This window comes from Oncorhynchus clarkii, unplaced genomic scaffold (genome assembly GCF_045791955.1).
Source record: "Oncorhynchus clarkii lewisi isolate Uvic-CL-2024 unplaced genomic scaffold, UVic_Ocla_1.0 unplaced_contig_3708_pilon_pilon, whole genome shotgun sequence".
Classification (NCBI taxonomy): domain Eukaryota; kingdom Metazoa; phylum Chordata; class Actinopteri; order Salmoniformes; family Salmonidae; genus Oncorhynchus; species Oncorhynchus clarkii.
The window spans coordinates 270,555-287,500 of record NW_027261032.1 but is presented as its reverse complement, the minus strand read 5'-3'; the positions used below and the strand labels follow the sequence as shown (position 1 = coordinate 287,500).

Below are 16,946 nucleotides of genomic sequence, written 5' to 3'. Positions count from 1 at the left end.
TCTGTTCTCTCTGTGTAGATCATTCTGAAGGAGCGTGAGGGAAAGAGGGGGAAGGGGGGTGTGGATCAGATTGCTGCCAGCCAGGAAGAACAGGGAGAAGAGGAGCTACACTTCACTGACGACCTCACACGGGAACCTGCCTCTCAGGAGGGTAGGTACAGGGTCAGGGGTAAGAGAGAGGAGGAGCTACAATTCACTGATGACCTCACATGGGACCTTGGCAGAGTTTGCTCATTTTAGACCATTCCCTTGGTCTTAAAGTGAATTCTTGCAAACCTAATGGTCCTACTGATCTGTGGTGTGACGTGGTGTTGTCTAATATACCCCCCTGTGATATTCTGCTCCGTCTGTTTTCTGTAGAGAACGGTCTGAGCGTGCCCAGTGATGACGCGTCCCTGTCCCCGGCCAGTCAGAACTCTCCGTACAGCATCACGCCTGTTTCCCAGGGTTCCCCTGGCTCCTCTGGCATCGGCAGCCCCATGGCCTCTAACGCCATTACCAAGATACACAGCCGCCGCTTCAGAGAGTGAGTCTCACTCACTCACTCACTCACTCACACAGAGAGGAATTGCTTGGTACTGAGAATCCTAGTGGTTCAAATGTCACAAACTCATTTGGTGGGTTAGCAACACAGAAGCATTTAGTAACATAAATATCTATCCGCCCAATGGGTGTTTAGAGCAGGGCTATACAATTAGGACTTGTACGTACACACAGACAGGCACTGCTTTGTTTCTTAATGTCTTGGGTTGTAGGCCCTTTGTCTCAGCCCTTAAGCACTGTGTCAGACATCCTACGACCTCTCTATGCCTCTCCTCTCTTCCTCACACCATATCATACCATATCTACACCAGTGTTTCCCTCCAGTCCCCCCAACAGTACACGTTGTTGTAGCCCCGGACAAACTCACCTGATTCAACTCATTGAGGGGATGATGATTAGTTGAATCAGGTGTTTGTCTGGAGCTACAACAAAACTGTGCTGTTGGGGGGACTGGAGTTGGAAACTACTGAACTACACAATGGTGTGTGTGTGTGTGTGTTTTATAATATTGTTGTGTGTGTGTTTTATAATATTGGTCTGTATGCATGTGAGTGTTTTCTAATATTGTTGTGCGTGTGTGTGTGTGTTAACCTGATTGTGTGTGTTCCTCTTAGGGTTGGTCCGATATATGATTAAATCCAACCCTAGTCTCTCTCTCTATCACTGTCTCCAAGTGTTACCTAACCCTAGTCCCTCTCTCTATCACTGTCTCCAAGTGTTACCTAACCCTAGTCCCTCTCTCTATCACTGTCTCCAAGTGTTACCTAACCCTAGTCTCTCTCTCTATCACTGTCTCCAAGTGTTACCTAACCCTAGTCTCTCTCTCTATCACTGTCTCCAAGTGTTACCTAACCCTAGTCCCTCTCTCTATCACTGTCTCCAAGTGTTACCTAACCCTAGTCCCTCTCTATCACTGTCTCCAAGTGTTACCTAACCCTAGTCTCTCTCTCTATCACTGTCTCCAAGTGTTACCTAACCCTAGTCCCTCTCTCTATCACTGTCTCCAAGTGTTACCTAACCCTAGTCTCTCTCTCTATCACTGTCTCCAAGTGTTACCTAACCCTAGTCTCTCTCTCTATCACTGTCTCCAAGTGTTACCTAACCCTAGTCCCTCTCTCTATCACTGTCTCCAAGTGTTACTTAACCCTAGTCCCTCTCTCTCACTGTCTCCAAGTGTTACCTAACCCTAGTCCCTCTCTCTCACTGTCTCCAAGTGTTACCTAACCCTAGTCCCTCTCTCTCACTGTCTCCAAGTGTTACCTAACCCTAGTCCCTCTCTCTCACTGTCTCCAAGTGTTACCTAACCCTAGTCCCTCTCTCTATCACTGTCTCCAAGTGTTACCTAACCCTAGTCTCTCTCTCTATCACTGTCTCCAAGTGTTACCTAACCCTAGTTCCTCTCTCTATCACTGTCTCCAAGTGTTACCTAACCCTAGTCTCTCTCTCTATCACTGTCTCCAAGTGTTACCTAACCCTAGTCCCTCTCTCTATCACTGTCTCCAAGTGTTACCTAACCCTAGTCTCTCTCTCTATCACTGTCTCCAAGTGTTACCTAACCCTAGTCCCTCTCTCTATCACTGTCTCCAAGTGTTACCTAACCCTAGTCTCTCTCTCTATCACTGTCTCCAAGTGTTACCTAACCCTAGTCTCTCTCTCTATCACTGTCTCCAAGTGTTACTTAACCCTAGTCCCTCTCTCTCACTGTCTCCAAGTGTTACCTAACCCTAGTCCCTCTCTCTCACTGTCTCCAAGTGTTACCTAACCCTAGTCCCTCTCTCTCACTGTCTCCAAGTGTTACCTAACCCTAGTCCCTCTCTCTCACTGTCTCCAAGTGTTACCTAACCCTAGTCTCTCTCTCTATCACTGTCTCCAAGTGTTACCTAACCCTAGTCCCTCTCTCTCTCACTGTCTCCAAGTACTGTACCTGGTGTTGAATAAGGAGATGGTTAGCAGATGTTAATGCAAGTCTAGAGAAATGCTTGTGCTTCTAGTTCTGACAGTGCAGTGATATCTAACAATTCCACAACGACTACCTAAGACACACATATCTAAGTAAAGGAATGGAATAAGAATATATACATATAAATATTTGGATGAGGGATGACCGAGCGGAATAGGCAAGATGCTGTAGATGGTTTAAAATACAGTATATAAACACAGCAAAAAAAAGAAATGTCCTCTCACTGTCAACTGCTTTTGTTTTCAGTAAACTTAATATGTGTAAATATCTGTATGAACATAACAAGATTCAACAACTGAGACATAAACTGAACAAGTTCCACAGGCATGTGACTAACAGAAATTAAATAATGTTTCCCTAACAAAGGTGTGGGGAGGGGGGGGGGGGGGGGTCAAAATCAAAAGTAACAGTCAGTATCGTATCTGGTGTGGCCACCAGCTGCATCTCCTCCTCATGGACTGCACCAGATTTGCCTGTTCTTGCTGTGAGATGTTACCCCACTCTTCAACCAAGGCACCTGTAAGTACCCAGACATTCCTGGGGGGAATGGCCCTAGCCCTCACCCTCCGATCCAACAGGTCCCAGACTTGCTCAATGGGATTGAGATCCGGGCTCTTCGCTGGCCATGGCAGAACACTGACATTCCTGTCTAGGCGACGTTGTTGCAGGTGATGTCTGGTGAGGACCTGCCTTACAACAGGCCTACAAAGCCCTCAGTCCAGCCTCTCTCAGCCTATTGTGGACAGTCTGAGCACTGATGGAGGGATTGTGCGTTCCTGGTGTAACTCGGGCAGTTGTTGTTGCCATCCTGTACCTGTCCCACAGGTGTGATGTTCGGATGTACCGATCCTGTGCATTTGTTGTTACACGTGCTCTGCCACTGCGAGGATCAGCTGTCGGTCCTGTCTCCCTGTAGCGCTGTCTTAGGTGTCTCACAGTACAGACATTGCAATTTATTGCTCTGGTCACATCTTCAGTCCTCATGCCTCCTTGCAGCTTGCCTAAGGCACGTTCACGCAGATGAGCAGGGACCCTGGGCATCTTTCTTTTGGTGTTTTTCAGAGTCAGTAGAAAGGCCTCTTTAGTGTCCTAAGTTTTCATAACTGTGACCTTGATTGTCTACCGTCTGTAAGCTGTCAGTGTCTTAACGACCGTTCCACAGGTGTATGTTCATTAATTGTTTATGGTTCATTGAACAAGCATGGGAAACGGTGTTTAAACCCTTTACAATGAAGATCTGTGAAGTTATTTGGATTTTTACAAATTATCTTTGAAAGACAGTGTCCTGAAAAAGGGATGTTTCTTTTTTTGCTGAGTTTACATATGAGATGAGTATGTGAGATGAGTATGTAAGATATGTAAACATTATTAAAGTGACTAGTGATCCATTTATTAAAGTGGCCAATGATTTCAAGTCTGTATGTGGGCAGCAGCCTCTCTGTGTTAGTGACGGCTGTTTAACAGTCTGGTGTATGTTTTAATATTAGTGTCTCTGTCTCCAGGTGTTGAATAAGGAGAAAGATGAATGTGTTTTATCCTGTGTGTGTGTGTGTGTGTGTTTATAATATTAGTGTGTGTTTCTCTCTCTTCAGGTACTGTAACCAGGTGTTGAATAAGGAGATAGATGAGAGTGTGACAATGCTGCTGCAGGAACTGGTCCGGTTCCAGGAGAGGGTTTATCAGAAGGACCCCAGCAAAGCCAAGACCAAACGCAGACTGGTCATGGGCCTTAGAGAGGTCACCAAACACATGAAGCTCCACAAGATCAAGTGTGTCCTCATCTCACCCAACTGTGAGAAGATCCAGGCCAAAGGTCAGGGGTCATTCTTGTCATTAATCCTGGGTTATGTTTTTTGAAAAGCAGTGAACCACGGAGTGTACTACTCAACCAGGTCCAATAAGAACACAGGGTTTTGTTTTTGCGGTTGCTAAGCGTTTAGCTAGTGTGCCTATCTGAACATCACCCTGATCTTGGGGTGTGGGGTTCCAAATGCGTATTAAGTTTATGAATATTTCAAATATTCATCCCCAATCGCCACTTTAGTGTCCACCAGAGAGCGGCAGCATATTGATATGCTCAGCACAGGCTGCATCAAATCTTCTACATAACTAGTGACTGTGTGTTGTCTATTGCAGGGCGTCTAGATGAGGCTCTGTAAAACATGATAGACAGCCATGCCCAGGGAGCAGGACTGTTTATAGTGGTAGTTCTACAGTAGTAATGACTGTTATTTTATGTCCCAGGGGGTCTAGATGAGGCTCTGTACAACGTCATAGCCATGGCCAGAGAACAGGAGATCCCGTTTGTGTTTGCTCTGGGTAGGAAGGCTCTGGGACGCTGTGTCAACAAACTGGTGCCTGTCAGTGTGGTGGGCGTCTTCAACTTCTCTGGAGCAGAGGTAAGACGTTGAACACAGCCTGTCTGCGTGTTTATAACGCCTGTTAATACTGTAACAAAAAGCAAATGGAAGTGTGTAAAGTCTTGATGTTATGTCTTTCTCTCTCCCCTCTCCCCTCTCCCTCTCCTCCTCTAGGGTCTGTTTAACCGGTTAGTGTCTCTGACGGAGGATGCTCGTAAGTCCTACAAGGACATGGTGTCAGCGCTGGAGCAGGAGCAGGCTGAGGAGGCGCTGAAGAACGTCAAGAAGGTCACCCACCACATGGGCCACTCCAGAAACCCCTCCGCTGCCTCCGCCATCTCCTTCTGCTCCGTCATCTCTGAACCCATCTCTGAGGTCAACGAGAAGGAGTACGGTAAGAGATGACTCTGATCCCGACCTTTAACCCTGACTCTGAACCCATCTCTGAGGTCAAAGAGGTCTCTCTCTTTACATGTGAATATAATCTGAAATGTCTCTCCTCAGAGACCAACTGGAGGAGTATGGTGGAATCGTCAGATGGGCTGGAGCCTGTGGAGGCTAAACCCAGCCATCCTGCTGCTTCCTCTGGGTTGCAGAGAGACAACCAGCCCCCCTCCACCACCACCAACCGCAGCCCTTACTCCACTACCCTCCAGCTCAGAGCAGCCGTCCCTGCTCCAGGCTCAGGCCCGGGGGAGAGAGAGGAGGGCCGGGCAGACGACCGGTTGGAGCTGGCCTCCCAGCAGAGCACGGAGACAGGCAGTTTGGATGGGAGCTGTAGGGACCTCCTCAACTCCTCCATCACCTCCACCACCTCCACCCTGGTCCCCGGTATGCTGGAGGAGGCAGAGGAAGAGGAGGAGGAGGAGGAAGAGTACACACCAGAGCCCATCTCTGTGGAGGTGCCTGCAGTCATCAGCCGCATTGAGTCCTGGGTGTCTAAGACGCTGGAGAACCTTCAGCTGGGGAAGAGCCAGGACAGCACAGAGGAAGAGGAGGAGGAGGAGGAGGGAGTGCAGAGTGAGGAGGAAGAGGAGTTGGATTCTGCTGATGTCACAGAGACTGGGCTGGAGAAGATGGAGGCCAATAATATCACTGGCTGATTAGACCTCATTCATCCCTCTTTCTCTTTTTTGTTTCTTGCTAAATTCGCTCTGTGTACACTGTCGCTCCATCTGTGTACACTGTCGCTCCATCTGTGTACACTGTCGCTCCATCTGTGTACACTCTGTCGCTCCATCTGTGTACACTCTGTCGCTCCATCTGTGTACACTCTGTCGCTCCATCTGTGTACACTGTCGCTCCATCTGTGTACACTCTGTCGCTCCATCTGTGTACACTCTGTCGCTCCATCTGTGTACACTCTGTCGCTCCATCTGTGTACACTCTGTCGCTCCATCTGTGTACACTCTGTCGCTCCATCTGTGTACACTGTCGCTCCATCTGTGTACACTGTCGCTCCATCTGTGTACACTCTGTCGCTCCATCTGTGTACACTCTGTCGCTCCATCTGTGTACACTCTGTCGCTCCATCTGTGTACACTCTGTCGCTCCATCTGTGTACACTCTGTCGCTCCATCTGTGTACACTCTGTCGCTCCATCTGTGTACACTCTGTCGCTCCATCTGTGTACACTCTGTCGCTCCATCTGTGTACACTCTGTCACTCCATCTGTGTACACTCTGTCGCTCCATCTGTGTACACTCTGTCGCTCCATCTGTGTATACTCTGTCGCTCCATCTGTGTACACTCTGTCGCTCCATCTGTGTACACTCTGTCGCTCCATCTGTGTACACTCTGTCGCTCCATCTGTGTACACTCCATCACTTGTCTTCCTCACCCCCCCCCCCCCCCCAACACCTGTTCCCCTAACCTGCACTCTTTCACCTCTTTCACCCCCCCTCTTTCTCACAGTTGAACCAGCAACTCTCCTCTTCTCTCTGTCTGTAACTTTGGACTTCAGACATTATCTCAGGAATCAGACCATACACACACACACACACACACAGGCAGTCCACACACACACAGATAGGCAGTCACACACACAGACCAAACTACAGACAACAGTATCTCTCCTGGTCTCTCTGATGGATAGACTCCTCTGTTCCTCTCATCCTCCTCTCACTGATGTGGACCTGGAACAACTGCCTCAGCTAAACTGGTCTGGTCGGTCTGGCATCGACTGGTCTGGTCTGACATGGAATGGGCTTGTCTGGCTAAAGGAAGCCCTGGTTCCCTTCCCACCACTCCAGGTTTCCCCAGGATAGGAAGAGGCTGTGAGGAGAGGCTTCCCCTCTGTCTGTATGACGCAGAGCCCTCCAGATGATAGACCTGTCAGTGAGACTGCTGACTACAGACTAACTAGAAGGGAACTCTCCCTCTGTCTGTATGACACAGAGCCCTCCAGATGATAGACCTGAGACTGCTGACTACAGACTAACTAGAAGAGAAGTCTCCCCTGTCATCCCTGGGTTATTCATAGTGGAGGTCTGGTGGTTCAGTCCAAGCAGAAGGTTGCTGAGCCCCTGCAGGGCTGAGAGTTTACAGCTGGAAGTGTGTGTGTCTCTGTCCCATCATCAAGACTTATGTTACATTGTTGTCATCCTTCCCATGTTTCTCTGTCTCCCAAAACCAATCTAAAACCTTGTTAGGGTTACAAAATTCCCCACTTTTCCAGGAATCCCGGTTGGAAGGTTCACAGAATCTGTTTGGAATTTTGGGAAAGTTGCTGGAGTTTGCAAACCTACACGATGTGTTTCTGACATCGGTTAACCATCACAGTAATCATGTATTATTTTCACTGGGTGTGATTTTAAAGGGGCATATCACCACTTTTTAACCTCATAGTCATTATCTCCAGGACCAAACCAATGTCTACTAATGTGAAAATGGCGTGTTAAAAAATAATGGCGTGTCCCTTGAAAACATGAATGATATGACATGTCACATGACATAGACTAACAGTAACTGAAGCCAGAACAAATGTCTGATGTACATAACCTGAATAGCTGTTTCTGAGACTCTTTAACCTGTAATATTGATGATAATATTGACAAGTGTTCATCTGTTTGGGGTTGTTTTCTGAGTGGATTGTTTGTTGTTGTTGCTAGCTGACTTCTGTGTTTTTCTATAGCCTCTGGTTTCATTTGGTTTAGGTCCCAGTCCATTGACCGGTGGCAGCGTGGGCGTGTTTGTTGGGGTGGGCAGGTAAATGTACTGTAACTAGCTATTATCAGAGACTATTTGGGTTTGAAGCTGACAGGTAGTCCAACTTGACCCAGGACATGTGACTCACTGGTAACAGAGGGGTCAAAGGGAGGAGCCACCACAGGAGTCTCTGAATATTCATGAAGTAATTATCCACCTCACCAGTTATAACCATGTAAATAAAATGCGAACAATTAAAATGTTTGAACTACAGTGTATTAAACACCCCAATCACCTTTTTCTTAAAGCCATTTGATATAAAAAATCTGAATGTTGATGTAATTTGATGGTAAATGATAGAAATCAAGTCATGTATTATTAGATGGAGGAGGATGCCATGTGTAGGAGAGGCATGCTGGGTCATATGCAATATGAAGGATGGAGGGGTGAGAGGGAGTTGTGTAATAAATAGACAGTCAGAAGTTGGGTCAATGCATTTTCAATTCAGGAAGTGAATTGAAATTCAACTGACAAAAAATGTAATTGAGAAAAAAAACGTGTCAATTGAAAACGGACCATGTTTTCTATGAGGATTTTATGAATGATTTGAATTGAGCCCTTCCCTGATAGAGATGATCACGACGGTGTGTCTAGTACTGAAATGTACGCTGGCTGTGTGCAGGTTTCTCAGTAACTAACTCTCATCAGTGTGTTTTGTAGCCATGACAACCAGTGTGTCCTTTGCACTATGTAAATACCATAATACTTGTAACAACCACCTGGTAACTAATGTCAAAACAAAATGGTTGAATGAAGTAGCTTTTATTTTCTCAATGTGTCCCTGGTCTTTCTATGTCTCTCTTTCTGACTGTACAGCACTAGCAACATGTAGAGGCTTTTCTCATAACATTACTGTTATCTTCTCCATCTGGACTGATTAATAATGTCATTAAAATGTTCTTTAAGTAAACTACATACACTCCTGTCTTTTATATTGTCTTGTCTATTTGTTGCATGTAAATCTCCTATATGTTTGATAGGGATCTTTGTGTAACTAGGAGTATTAGCCTAAAGCATGTGTTAAACTCCAGTCCTCGAGGGTCGAGGTTTGGGTGTCTGCGGAATTTTGCACCTCCCTTGTACTGATTGATCAATTAAGGTAATTCATTGATTAGTTAGGAACTCCCCTCAGCTGGTTGTCTAGGTCTTAATTGGACACAAATGAAAGGAAATAACAAACCAGCAGACACATGTCTCTCCAGGAATTTAGTTTGACACCCTAAACTTTGGTTGATTACTAATCCAATATGGCCGCCTGAATCCTGCTTACTTACTGCATTGGCAGGGATAGAGCAATGAGACCGATATGTCACTGGATGTATACATGTGAAGCATCCTGTTGGTGTTTCCACACACTACAAAACATGATGACGAGAGGAAGCCCACTGGTGGGCAGTGGGAGAAGATGGATTTTCTCTGACATTCTGTACATTTTCTCATCGACGAAACCTTTGATCTCTACAGTTTTCTGTTTCCAAAACTAGAATCTGTTATGAGTGGACTAAGTTTTGTAGACTTTACCTTTTGCAACATATTTTAAGATTGCGCTGTTTAGAAGGAGTGCAAAGGTGAATTGAGTTATTGCACATGCGCACTTCACAGAGTAGGCGTTCCCTAACAGAAATATGCAGATGTATACTAAAACACGCCAATAGGATATCACTAGCGCATGCTTGTTCTGCCCGCTATGACTAATTTGTTCCCATTGGAAATGACAAGCTGTGGTCTATCTTGTTTAGTTATACAAATCTTTGGCATTGGTGATACATTGGGTTGTTATTTGTGAACCCAACTAAGCTCAGTAAGTCAGAGAAAACAGGTAGGCCTAGAGGATAAAACTTGAATCCAAACGTAGTGTCTCGAGGGGAAAAAACTGCATTTATGTCTTATTATTTAACTTCTTGTCCGTATGTTAACATGAAAATAGCTCCCATACTGTACAACCAAGAAGTGGACCTCCAGTGTAGTTCTGACACAGATTTAGTGTGTATCAACTCTAGGTGTTAGTCAAGTACATCTATTCTGGAGTAGCTTACAGACTATTCTCTGTTTTATTTTATTTCTGTTTATATAAAAGTATCAGTAACTATCACAAGTTCAGGCTTCTGCTGACAGTATCATATTGGTTATTGTCTTCCCACAGTCTTGTGTTTGTGTTCACTGGTTAGCCTTTCTGAGAGACACTTTTTGAGTGAGACACTTTCTGAGAGACACTTTCTGAGTGAGACTTTCTGAGAGAGACATTTGTCTCCTGGAGAGACGTGTTATACTCAATGGAGCCTGAGGGAGATCCTGGAGTCCTGAGCAGGAGGTGATTCAGAGAGAGAGGCTGTCTGAGGGAGATCCTGGAGTCCTGAGCAGGAGGTGAGTCAGAGAGAGAGGCTGTCTGAGGGAGATCCTGGAGTCCTGAGCAGGAGGTGAGTCAGAGAGAGAGGCTGTCTGAGGGAGATCCTGGAGTCCTGAGCAGGAGGTGAGTCAGAGAGAGAGGCTGTCTGAGGGAGATTCTGGAGTCCTGAGCAGGAGGTGAGTCAGAGAGAGAGGCTGTCTGAGGGAGATTCTGGAGTCCTGAGCAGGAGGTGAGTCAGAGAGAGAGAGGCTGTCTGAGGGAGATCCTGGAGTCCTGAGCAGGAGGTGAGTCAGAGAGAGAGGCTGTCTGAGGGAGATCCTGGAGTCCTGAGCAGGAGGTGAGTCAGAGAGAGAGGCTGTCTGAGGGAGATCCTGGAGTCCTGAACAGGAGGTGAGTCAGAGAGAGAGGCTGTCTGAGGGAGATTCTGGAGTCCTGAGCAGGAGGTGAGTCAGAGAGAGAGGCTGCCTGAGGGAGATTCTGGAGTCCTGAGCAGGAGGTGAGTCAGAGAGAGAGAGGCTGTCTGAGGGAGATCCTGGAGTCCTGAGCAGGAGGTGAGTCAGAGAGAGAGAGGCTGTCTGAGGGAGATCCTGGAGTCCTGAGCAGGAGGTGAGTCAGAGAGAGAGGCTGTCTGAGGGAGATCCTGGAGTCCTGAACAGGAGGTGAGTCAGAGAGAGAGGCTGTCTGAGGGAGATTCTGGAGTCCTGAGCAGGAGGTGAGTCAGAGAGAGAGGCTGTCTGAGGGAGATTCTGGAGTCCTGAGCAGGAGGTGAGTCAGAGAGAGAGAGGCTGTCTGAGGGAGATCCAGGAGTCCTGAGCAGGAGGTGAGTCAGAGAGAGAGAGGCTGTCTGAGGGAGATCCTGGAGTCCTGAGCAGGAGGTGAGTCAGAGAGAGAGGCTGTCTGAGGGAGATCCTGGAGTCCTGAGCAGGAGGTGAGTCAGAGAGAGAGGCTGTCTGAGGGAGATTCTGGAGTCCTGAGCAGGAGGTGAGTAAGAGAGAGAGGCTGTCTGAGGGAGATTCTGGAGTCCTGAGCAGGAGGTGAGTCAGAGAGAGAGAGGCTGTCTGAGGGAGATCCTGGAGTCCTGAGCAGGAGGTGAGTCAGAGAGAGAGAGAGGCTGTCTGAGGGAGATCCTGGAGTCCTGAGCAGGAGGTGAGTCAGAGAGAGAGGCTGTCTGAGGGAGATCCTGGAGTCCTGAGCAGGAGGTGAGTCAGAGAGAGAGGCTGTCTGAGGGAGATTCTGGAGTCCTGAGCAGGAGGTGAGTCAGAGAGAGAGGCTGTCTGAGGGAGATTCTGGAGTCCTGAGCAGGAGGTGAGTCAGAGAGAGAGAGGCTGTCTGAGGGAGATTCTGGAGTCCTGAGCAGGAGGTGAGTCAGAGAGAGAGAGGCTGTCTGAGGGAGATCCTGGAGTCCTGAGCAGGAGGTGAGTCAGAGAGAGAGGCTGTCTGAGGGAGATCCTGGAGTCCTGAGCAGGAGGTGAGTCAGAGAGAGAGGCTGTCTGAGGGAGATCCTGGAGTCCTGAGCAGGAGGTGAGTCAGAGAGAGAGGCTGTCTGAGGGAGATTCTGGAGTCCTGAGCAGGAGGTGAGTCAGAGAGAGAGAGGCTGTCTGAGGGAGATCCTGGAGTCCTGAGCAGGAGGTGAGTCAGAGAGAGAGGCTGTCTGAGGGAGATCCTGGAGTCCTGAGCAGGAGGTGAGTCAGAGAGAGAGGCTGTCTGAGGGAGATCCTGGAGTCCTGAACAGGAGGTGAGTCAGAGAGAGAGGCTGTCTGAGGGAGATTCTGGAGTCCTGAGCAGGAGGTGAGTCAGAGAGAGAGGCTGTCTGAGGGAGATTCTGGAGTCCTGAGCAGGAGGTGAGTCAGAGAGAGAGGGTGTCTGAGGGAGATTCTGGAGTCCTGAGCAGGAGGTGAGTCAGAGAGAGAGAGGCTGTCTGAGGGAGATTCTGGAGTCCTGAGCAGGAGGTGAGTCAGAGAGAGAGGCTGTCTGAGGGAGATCCTGGAGTCCTGAGCAGGAGGTGAGTCAGAGAGAGAGGCTGTCTGAGGGAGATCCTGGAGTCCTGAGCAGGAGGTGAGTCAGAGAGAGAGGCTGTCTGAGGGAGATTCTGGAGTCCTGAGCAGGAGGTGAGTCAGAGAGAGAGAGGCTGTCTGAGGGAGATCCTGGAGTCCTGAGCAGGAGGTGAGTCAGAGAGAGAGGCTGTCTGAGGGAGATCCTGGAGTCCTGAGCAGGAGGTGAGTCAGAGAGAGAGGCTGTCTGAGGGAGATTCTGGAGTCCTGAGCAGGAGGTGAGTCAGAGAGAGAGGCTGTCTGAGGGAGATTCTGGAGTCCTGAGCAGGAGGTGAGTCAGAGAGAGAGGCTGTCTGAGGGAGATTCTGGAGTCCTGAGCAGGAGGTGAGTCAGAGAGAGAGAGGCTGTCTGAGGGAGATCCTGGAGTCCTGAGCAGGAGGTGAGTCAGAGAGAGAGAGAGGCTGTCTGAGGGAGATCCTGGAGTCCTGAGCAGGAGGTGAGTCAGAGAGAGAGGCTGTCTGAGGGAGATCCTGGAGTCCTGAGCAGGAGGTGAGTCAGAGAGAGAGGCTGTCTGAGGGAGATTCTGGAGTCCTGAGCAGGAGGTGAGTCAGAGAGAGAGGCTGTCTGAGGGAGATTCTGGAGTCCTGAGCAGGAGGTGAGTCAGAGAGAGAGAGGCTGTCTGAGGGAGATCCTGGAGTCCTGAGCAGGAGGTGAGTCAGAGAGAGAGGCTGTCTGAGGGAGATCCTGGAGTCCTGAGCAGGAGGTGAGTCAGAGAGAGAGAGGCTGTCTGAGGGAGATCCTGGAGTCCTGAACAGGAGGTGAGTCAGAGAGAGAGGCTGTCTGAGGGAGATTCTGGAGTCCTGAGCAGGAGGTGAGTCAGAGAGAGAGGCTGTCTGAGGGAGATTCTGGAGTCCTGAGCAGGAGGTGAGTCAGAGAGAGAGAGGCTGTCTGTGGGAGATCCTGGAGTCCTGAGCAGGAGGTGAGTCAGAGAGAGAGAGAGGCTGTCTGAGGGAGATCCTGGAGTCCTGAGCAGGAGGTGAGTCAGAGAGAGAGGCTGTCTGAGGGAGATCCTGGAGTCCTGAGCAGGAGGTGAGTCAGAGAGAGAGGCTGTCTGAGGGAGATTCTGGAGTCCTGAGCAGGAGGTGAGTCAGAGAGAGAGAGGCTGTCTGAGGGAGATTCTGGAGTCCTGAGCAGGAGGTGAGTCAGAGAGAGAGAGGCTGTCTGAGGGAGATCCTGGAGTCCTGAGCAGGAGGTGAGTCAGAGAGAGAGGCTGTCTGAGGGAGATCCTGGAGTCCTGAACAGGAGGTGAGTCAGAGAGAGAGGCTGTCTGAGGGAGATTCTGGAGTCCTGAGCAGGAGGTGAGTCAGAGAGAGAGGCTGTCTGAGGGAGATTCTGGAGTCCTGAGCAGGAGGTGAGTCAGAGAGAGAGAGGCTGTCTGAGGGAGATCCTGGAGTCCTGAGCAGGAGGTGAGTCAGAGAGAGAGAGGCTGTCTGAGGGAGATCCTGGAGTCCTGAGCAGGAGGTGAGTCAGAGAGAGAGGCTGTCTGAGGGAGATCCTGGAGTCCTGAGCAGGAGGTGAGTCAGAGAGAGAGGCTGTCTGAGGGAGATTCTGGAGTCCTGAGCAGGAGGTGAGTAAGAGAGAGAGGCTGTCTGAGGGAGATTCTGGAGTCCTGAGCAGGAGGTGAGTCAGAGAGAGAGAGGCTGTCTGAGGGAGATCCTGGAGTCCTGAGCAGGAGGTGAGTCAGAGAGAGAGAGAGGCTGTCTGAGGGAGATCCTGGAGTCCTGAGCAGGAGGTGAGTCAGAGAGAGAGGCTGTCTGAGGGAGATCCTGGAGTCCTGAGCAGGAGGTGAGTCAGAGAGAGAGGCTGTCTGAGGGAGATTCTGGAGTCCTGAGCAGGAGGTGAGTCAGAGAGAGAGGCTGTCTGAGGGAGATTCTGGAGTCCTGAGCAGGAGGTGAGTCAGAGAGAGAGAGGCTGTCTGAGGGAGATTCTGGAGTCCTGAGCAGGAGGTGAGTCAGAGAGAGAGGCTGTCTGAGGGAGATCCTGGAGTCCTGAGCAGGAGGTGAGTCAGAGAGAGAGGCTGTCTGAGGGAGATTCTGGAGTCCTGAGCAGGAGGTGAGTCAGAGAGAGAGGCTGTCTGAGGGAGATTCTGGAGTCCTGAGCAGGAGGTGAGTCAGAGAGAGAGAGGCTGTCTGAGGGAGATCCTGGAGTCCTGAGCAGGAGGTGAGTCAGAGAGAGAGGCTGTCTGAGGGAGATCCTGGAGTCCTGAGCAGGAGGTGAGTCAGAGAGAGAGGCTGTCTGAGGGAGATCCTGGAGTCCTGAACAGGAGGTGAGTCAGAGAGAGAGGCTGTCTGAGGGAGATTCTGGAGTCCTGAGCAGGAGGTGAGTCAGAGAGAGAGAGGCTGTCTGAGGGAGATCCTGGAGTCCTGAGCAGGAGGTGAGTCAGAGAGAGAGGCTGTCTGAGGGAGATCCTGGAGTCCTGAACAGGAGGTGAGTCAGAGAGAGAGGCTGTCTGAGGGAGATTCTGGAGTCCTGAGCAGGAGGTGAGTCAGAGAGAGAGGCTGTCTGAGGGAGATTCTGGAGTCCTGAGCAGGAGGTGAGTCAGAGAGAGAGAGGCTGTCTGAGGGAGATCCTGGAGTCCTGAGCAGGAGGTGAGTCAGAGAGAGAGAGGCTGTCTGAGGGAGATCCTGGAGTCCTGAGCAGGAGGTGAGTCAGAGAGAGAGGCTGTCTGAGGGAGATCCTGGAGTCCTGAGCAGGAGGTGAGTCAGAGAGAGAGGCTGTCTGAGGGAGATTCTGGAGTCCTGAGCAGGAGGTGAGTCAGAGAGAGAGGCTGTCTGAGGGAGATTCTGGAGTCCTGAGCAGGAGGTGAGTCAGAGAGAGAGAGGCTGTCTGAGGGAGATCCTGGAGTCCTGAGCAGGAGGTGAGTCAGAGAGAGAGGCTGTCTGAGGGAGATCCTGGAGTCCTGAGCAGGAGGTGAGTCAGAGAGAGAGGCTGTCTGAGGGAGATTCTGGAGTCCTGAGCAGGAGGTGAGTCAGAGAGAGAGGCTGTCTGAGGGAGATTCTGGAGTCCTGAGCAGGAGGTGAGTCAGAGAGAGAGAGGCTGTCTGAGGGAGATTCTGGAGTCCTGAGCAGGAGGTGAGTCAGAGAGAGAGAGGCTGTCTGAGGGAGATCCTGGAGTCCTGAGCAGGAGGTGAGTCAGAGAGAGAGGCTGTCTGAGGGAGATCCTGGAGTCCTGAGCAGGAGGTGAGTCAGAGAGAGAGGCTGTCTGAGGGAGATCCTGGAGTCCTGAGCAGGAGGTGAGTCAGAGAGAGAGAGGCTGTCTGAGGGAGATTCTGGAGTCCTGAGCAGGAGGTGAGTCAGAGAGAGAGAGGCTGTCTGAGGGAGATCCTGGAGTCCTGAGCAGGAGGTGAGTCAGAGAGAGAGGCTGTCTGAGGGAGATCCTGGAGTCCTGAGCAGGAGGTGAGTCAGAGAGAGAGGCTGTCTGAGGGAGATTCTGGAGTCCTGAGCAGGAGGTGAGACAGAGAGAGAGGCTGTCTGAGGGAGATTCTGGAGTCCTGAGCAGGAGGTGAGTCAGAGAGAGAGAGAGGCTGTCTGAGGGAGATCCTGGAGTCCTGAGCAGGAGGTGAGTCAGAGAGAGAGAGAGGCTGTCTGAGGGAGATCCTGGAGTCCTGAGCAGGAGGTGAGTCAGAGAGAGAGGCTGTCTGAGGGAGATCCTGGAGTCCTGAGCAGGAGGTGAGTCAGAGAGAGAGGCTGTCTGAGGGAGATTCTGGAGTCCTGAGCAGGAGGTGAGTCAGAGAGAGAGGCTGTCTGAGGGAGATTCTGGAGTCCTGAGCAGGAGGTGAGTCAGAGAGAGAGAGACTGTCTGAGGGAGATTCTGGAGTCCTGAGCAGGAGGTGAGTCAGAGAGAGAGGCTGTCTGAGGGAGATCCTGGAGTCCTGAGCAGGAGGTGAGTCAGAGAGAGAGGCTGTCTGAGGGAGATCCTGGAGTCCTGAGCAGGAGGTGAGTCAGAGAGAGAGGCTGTCTGAGGGAGATTCTGGAGTCCTGAGCAGGAGGTGAGTCAGAGAGAGAGAGGCTGTCTGAGGGAGATCCTGGAGTCCTGAGCAGGAGGTGAGTCAGAGAGAGAGAGGCTGTCTGAGGGAGATCCTGGAGTCCTGAGCAGGAGGTGAGTCAGAGAGAGAGGCTGTCTGAGGGAGATCCTGGAGTCCTGAGCAGGAGGTGAGTCAGAGAGAGAGGCTGTCTGAGGGAGATTCTGGAGTCCTGAGCAGGAGGTGAGTCAGAGAGAGAGGCTGTCTGAGGGAGATTCTGGAGTCCTGAGCAGGAGGTGAGTCAGAGAGAGAGAGGCTGTCTGAGGGAGATTCTGGAGTCCTGAGCAGGAGGTGAGTCAGAGAGAGAGAGGCTGTCTGAGGGAGATGCTGGAGTCCTGAGCAGGAGGTGAGTCAGAGAGAGAGGCTGTCTGAGGGAGATCCTGGAGTCCTGAGCAGGAGGTGAGTCAGAGAGAGAGGCTGTCTGAGGGAGATTCTGGAGTCCTGAGCAGGAGGTGAG

The 16,946-nt window shown here is 50.4% G+C and overlaps 1 protein-coding gene across 11 annotated transcripts in view; it reads left to right on the top strand.

Annotated features, from left to right (window-relative positions):
* Positions 1 to 8,983, top strand: part of LOC139403864 (selenocysteine insertion sequence-binding protein 2-like) — a 30,960-nt gene extending 21,977 nt beyond the window's left edge. For 5 of the 11 annotated variants that reach the window (XM_071147039.1, XM_071147040.1, XM_071147037.1 and 2 more), the window contains exons 14-19: positions 19 to 151; positions 361 to 526; positions 4,096 to 4,316; positions 4,748 to 4,902; positions 5,038 to 5,257; positions 5,368 to 8,980. In XM_071147039.1, coding sequence (XP_071003140.1) covers positions 19 to 151; positions 361 to 526; positions 4,096 to 4,316; positions 4,748 to 4,902; positions 5,038 to 5,257; positions 5,368 to 5,966 — 1,494 coding nt within the window. In that variant the 3' untranslated portion in view covers positions 5,967 to 8,980. Of the gene's footprint in view, positions 1 to 18; positions 170 to 360; positions 527 to 4,095; positions 4,317 to 4,747; positions 4,903 to 5,037; positions 5,258 to 5,367 lie in introns of all 11 variants that reach the window. The other 6 variants (XM_071147035.1, XM_071147033.1, XM_071147032.1 and 3 more) reach the window with 2 other exon arrangements.
* Positions 8,984 to 16,946: the final 7,963 nt, after the last annotated feature.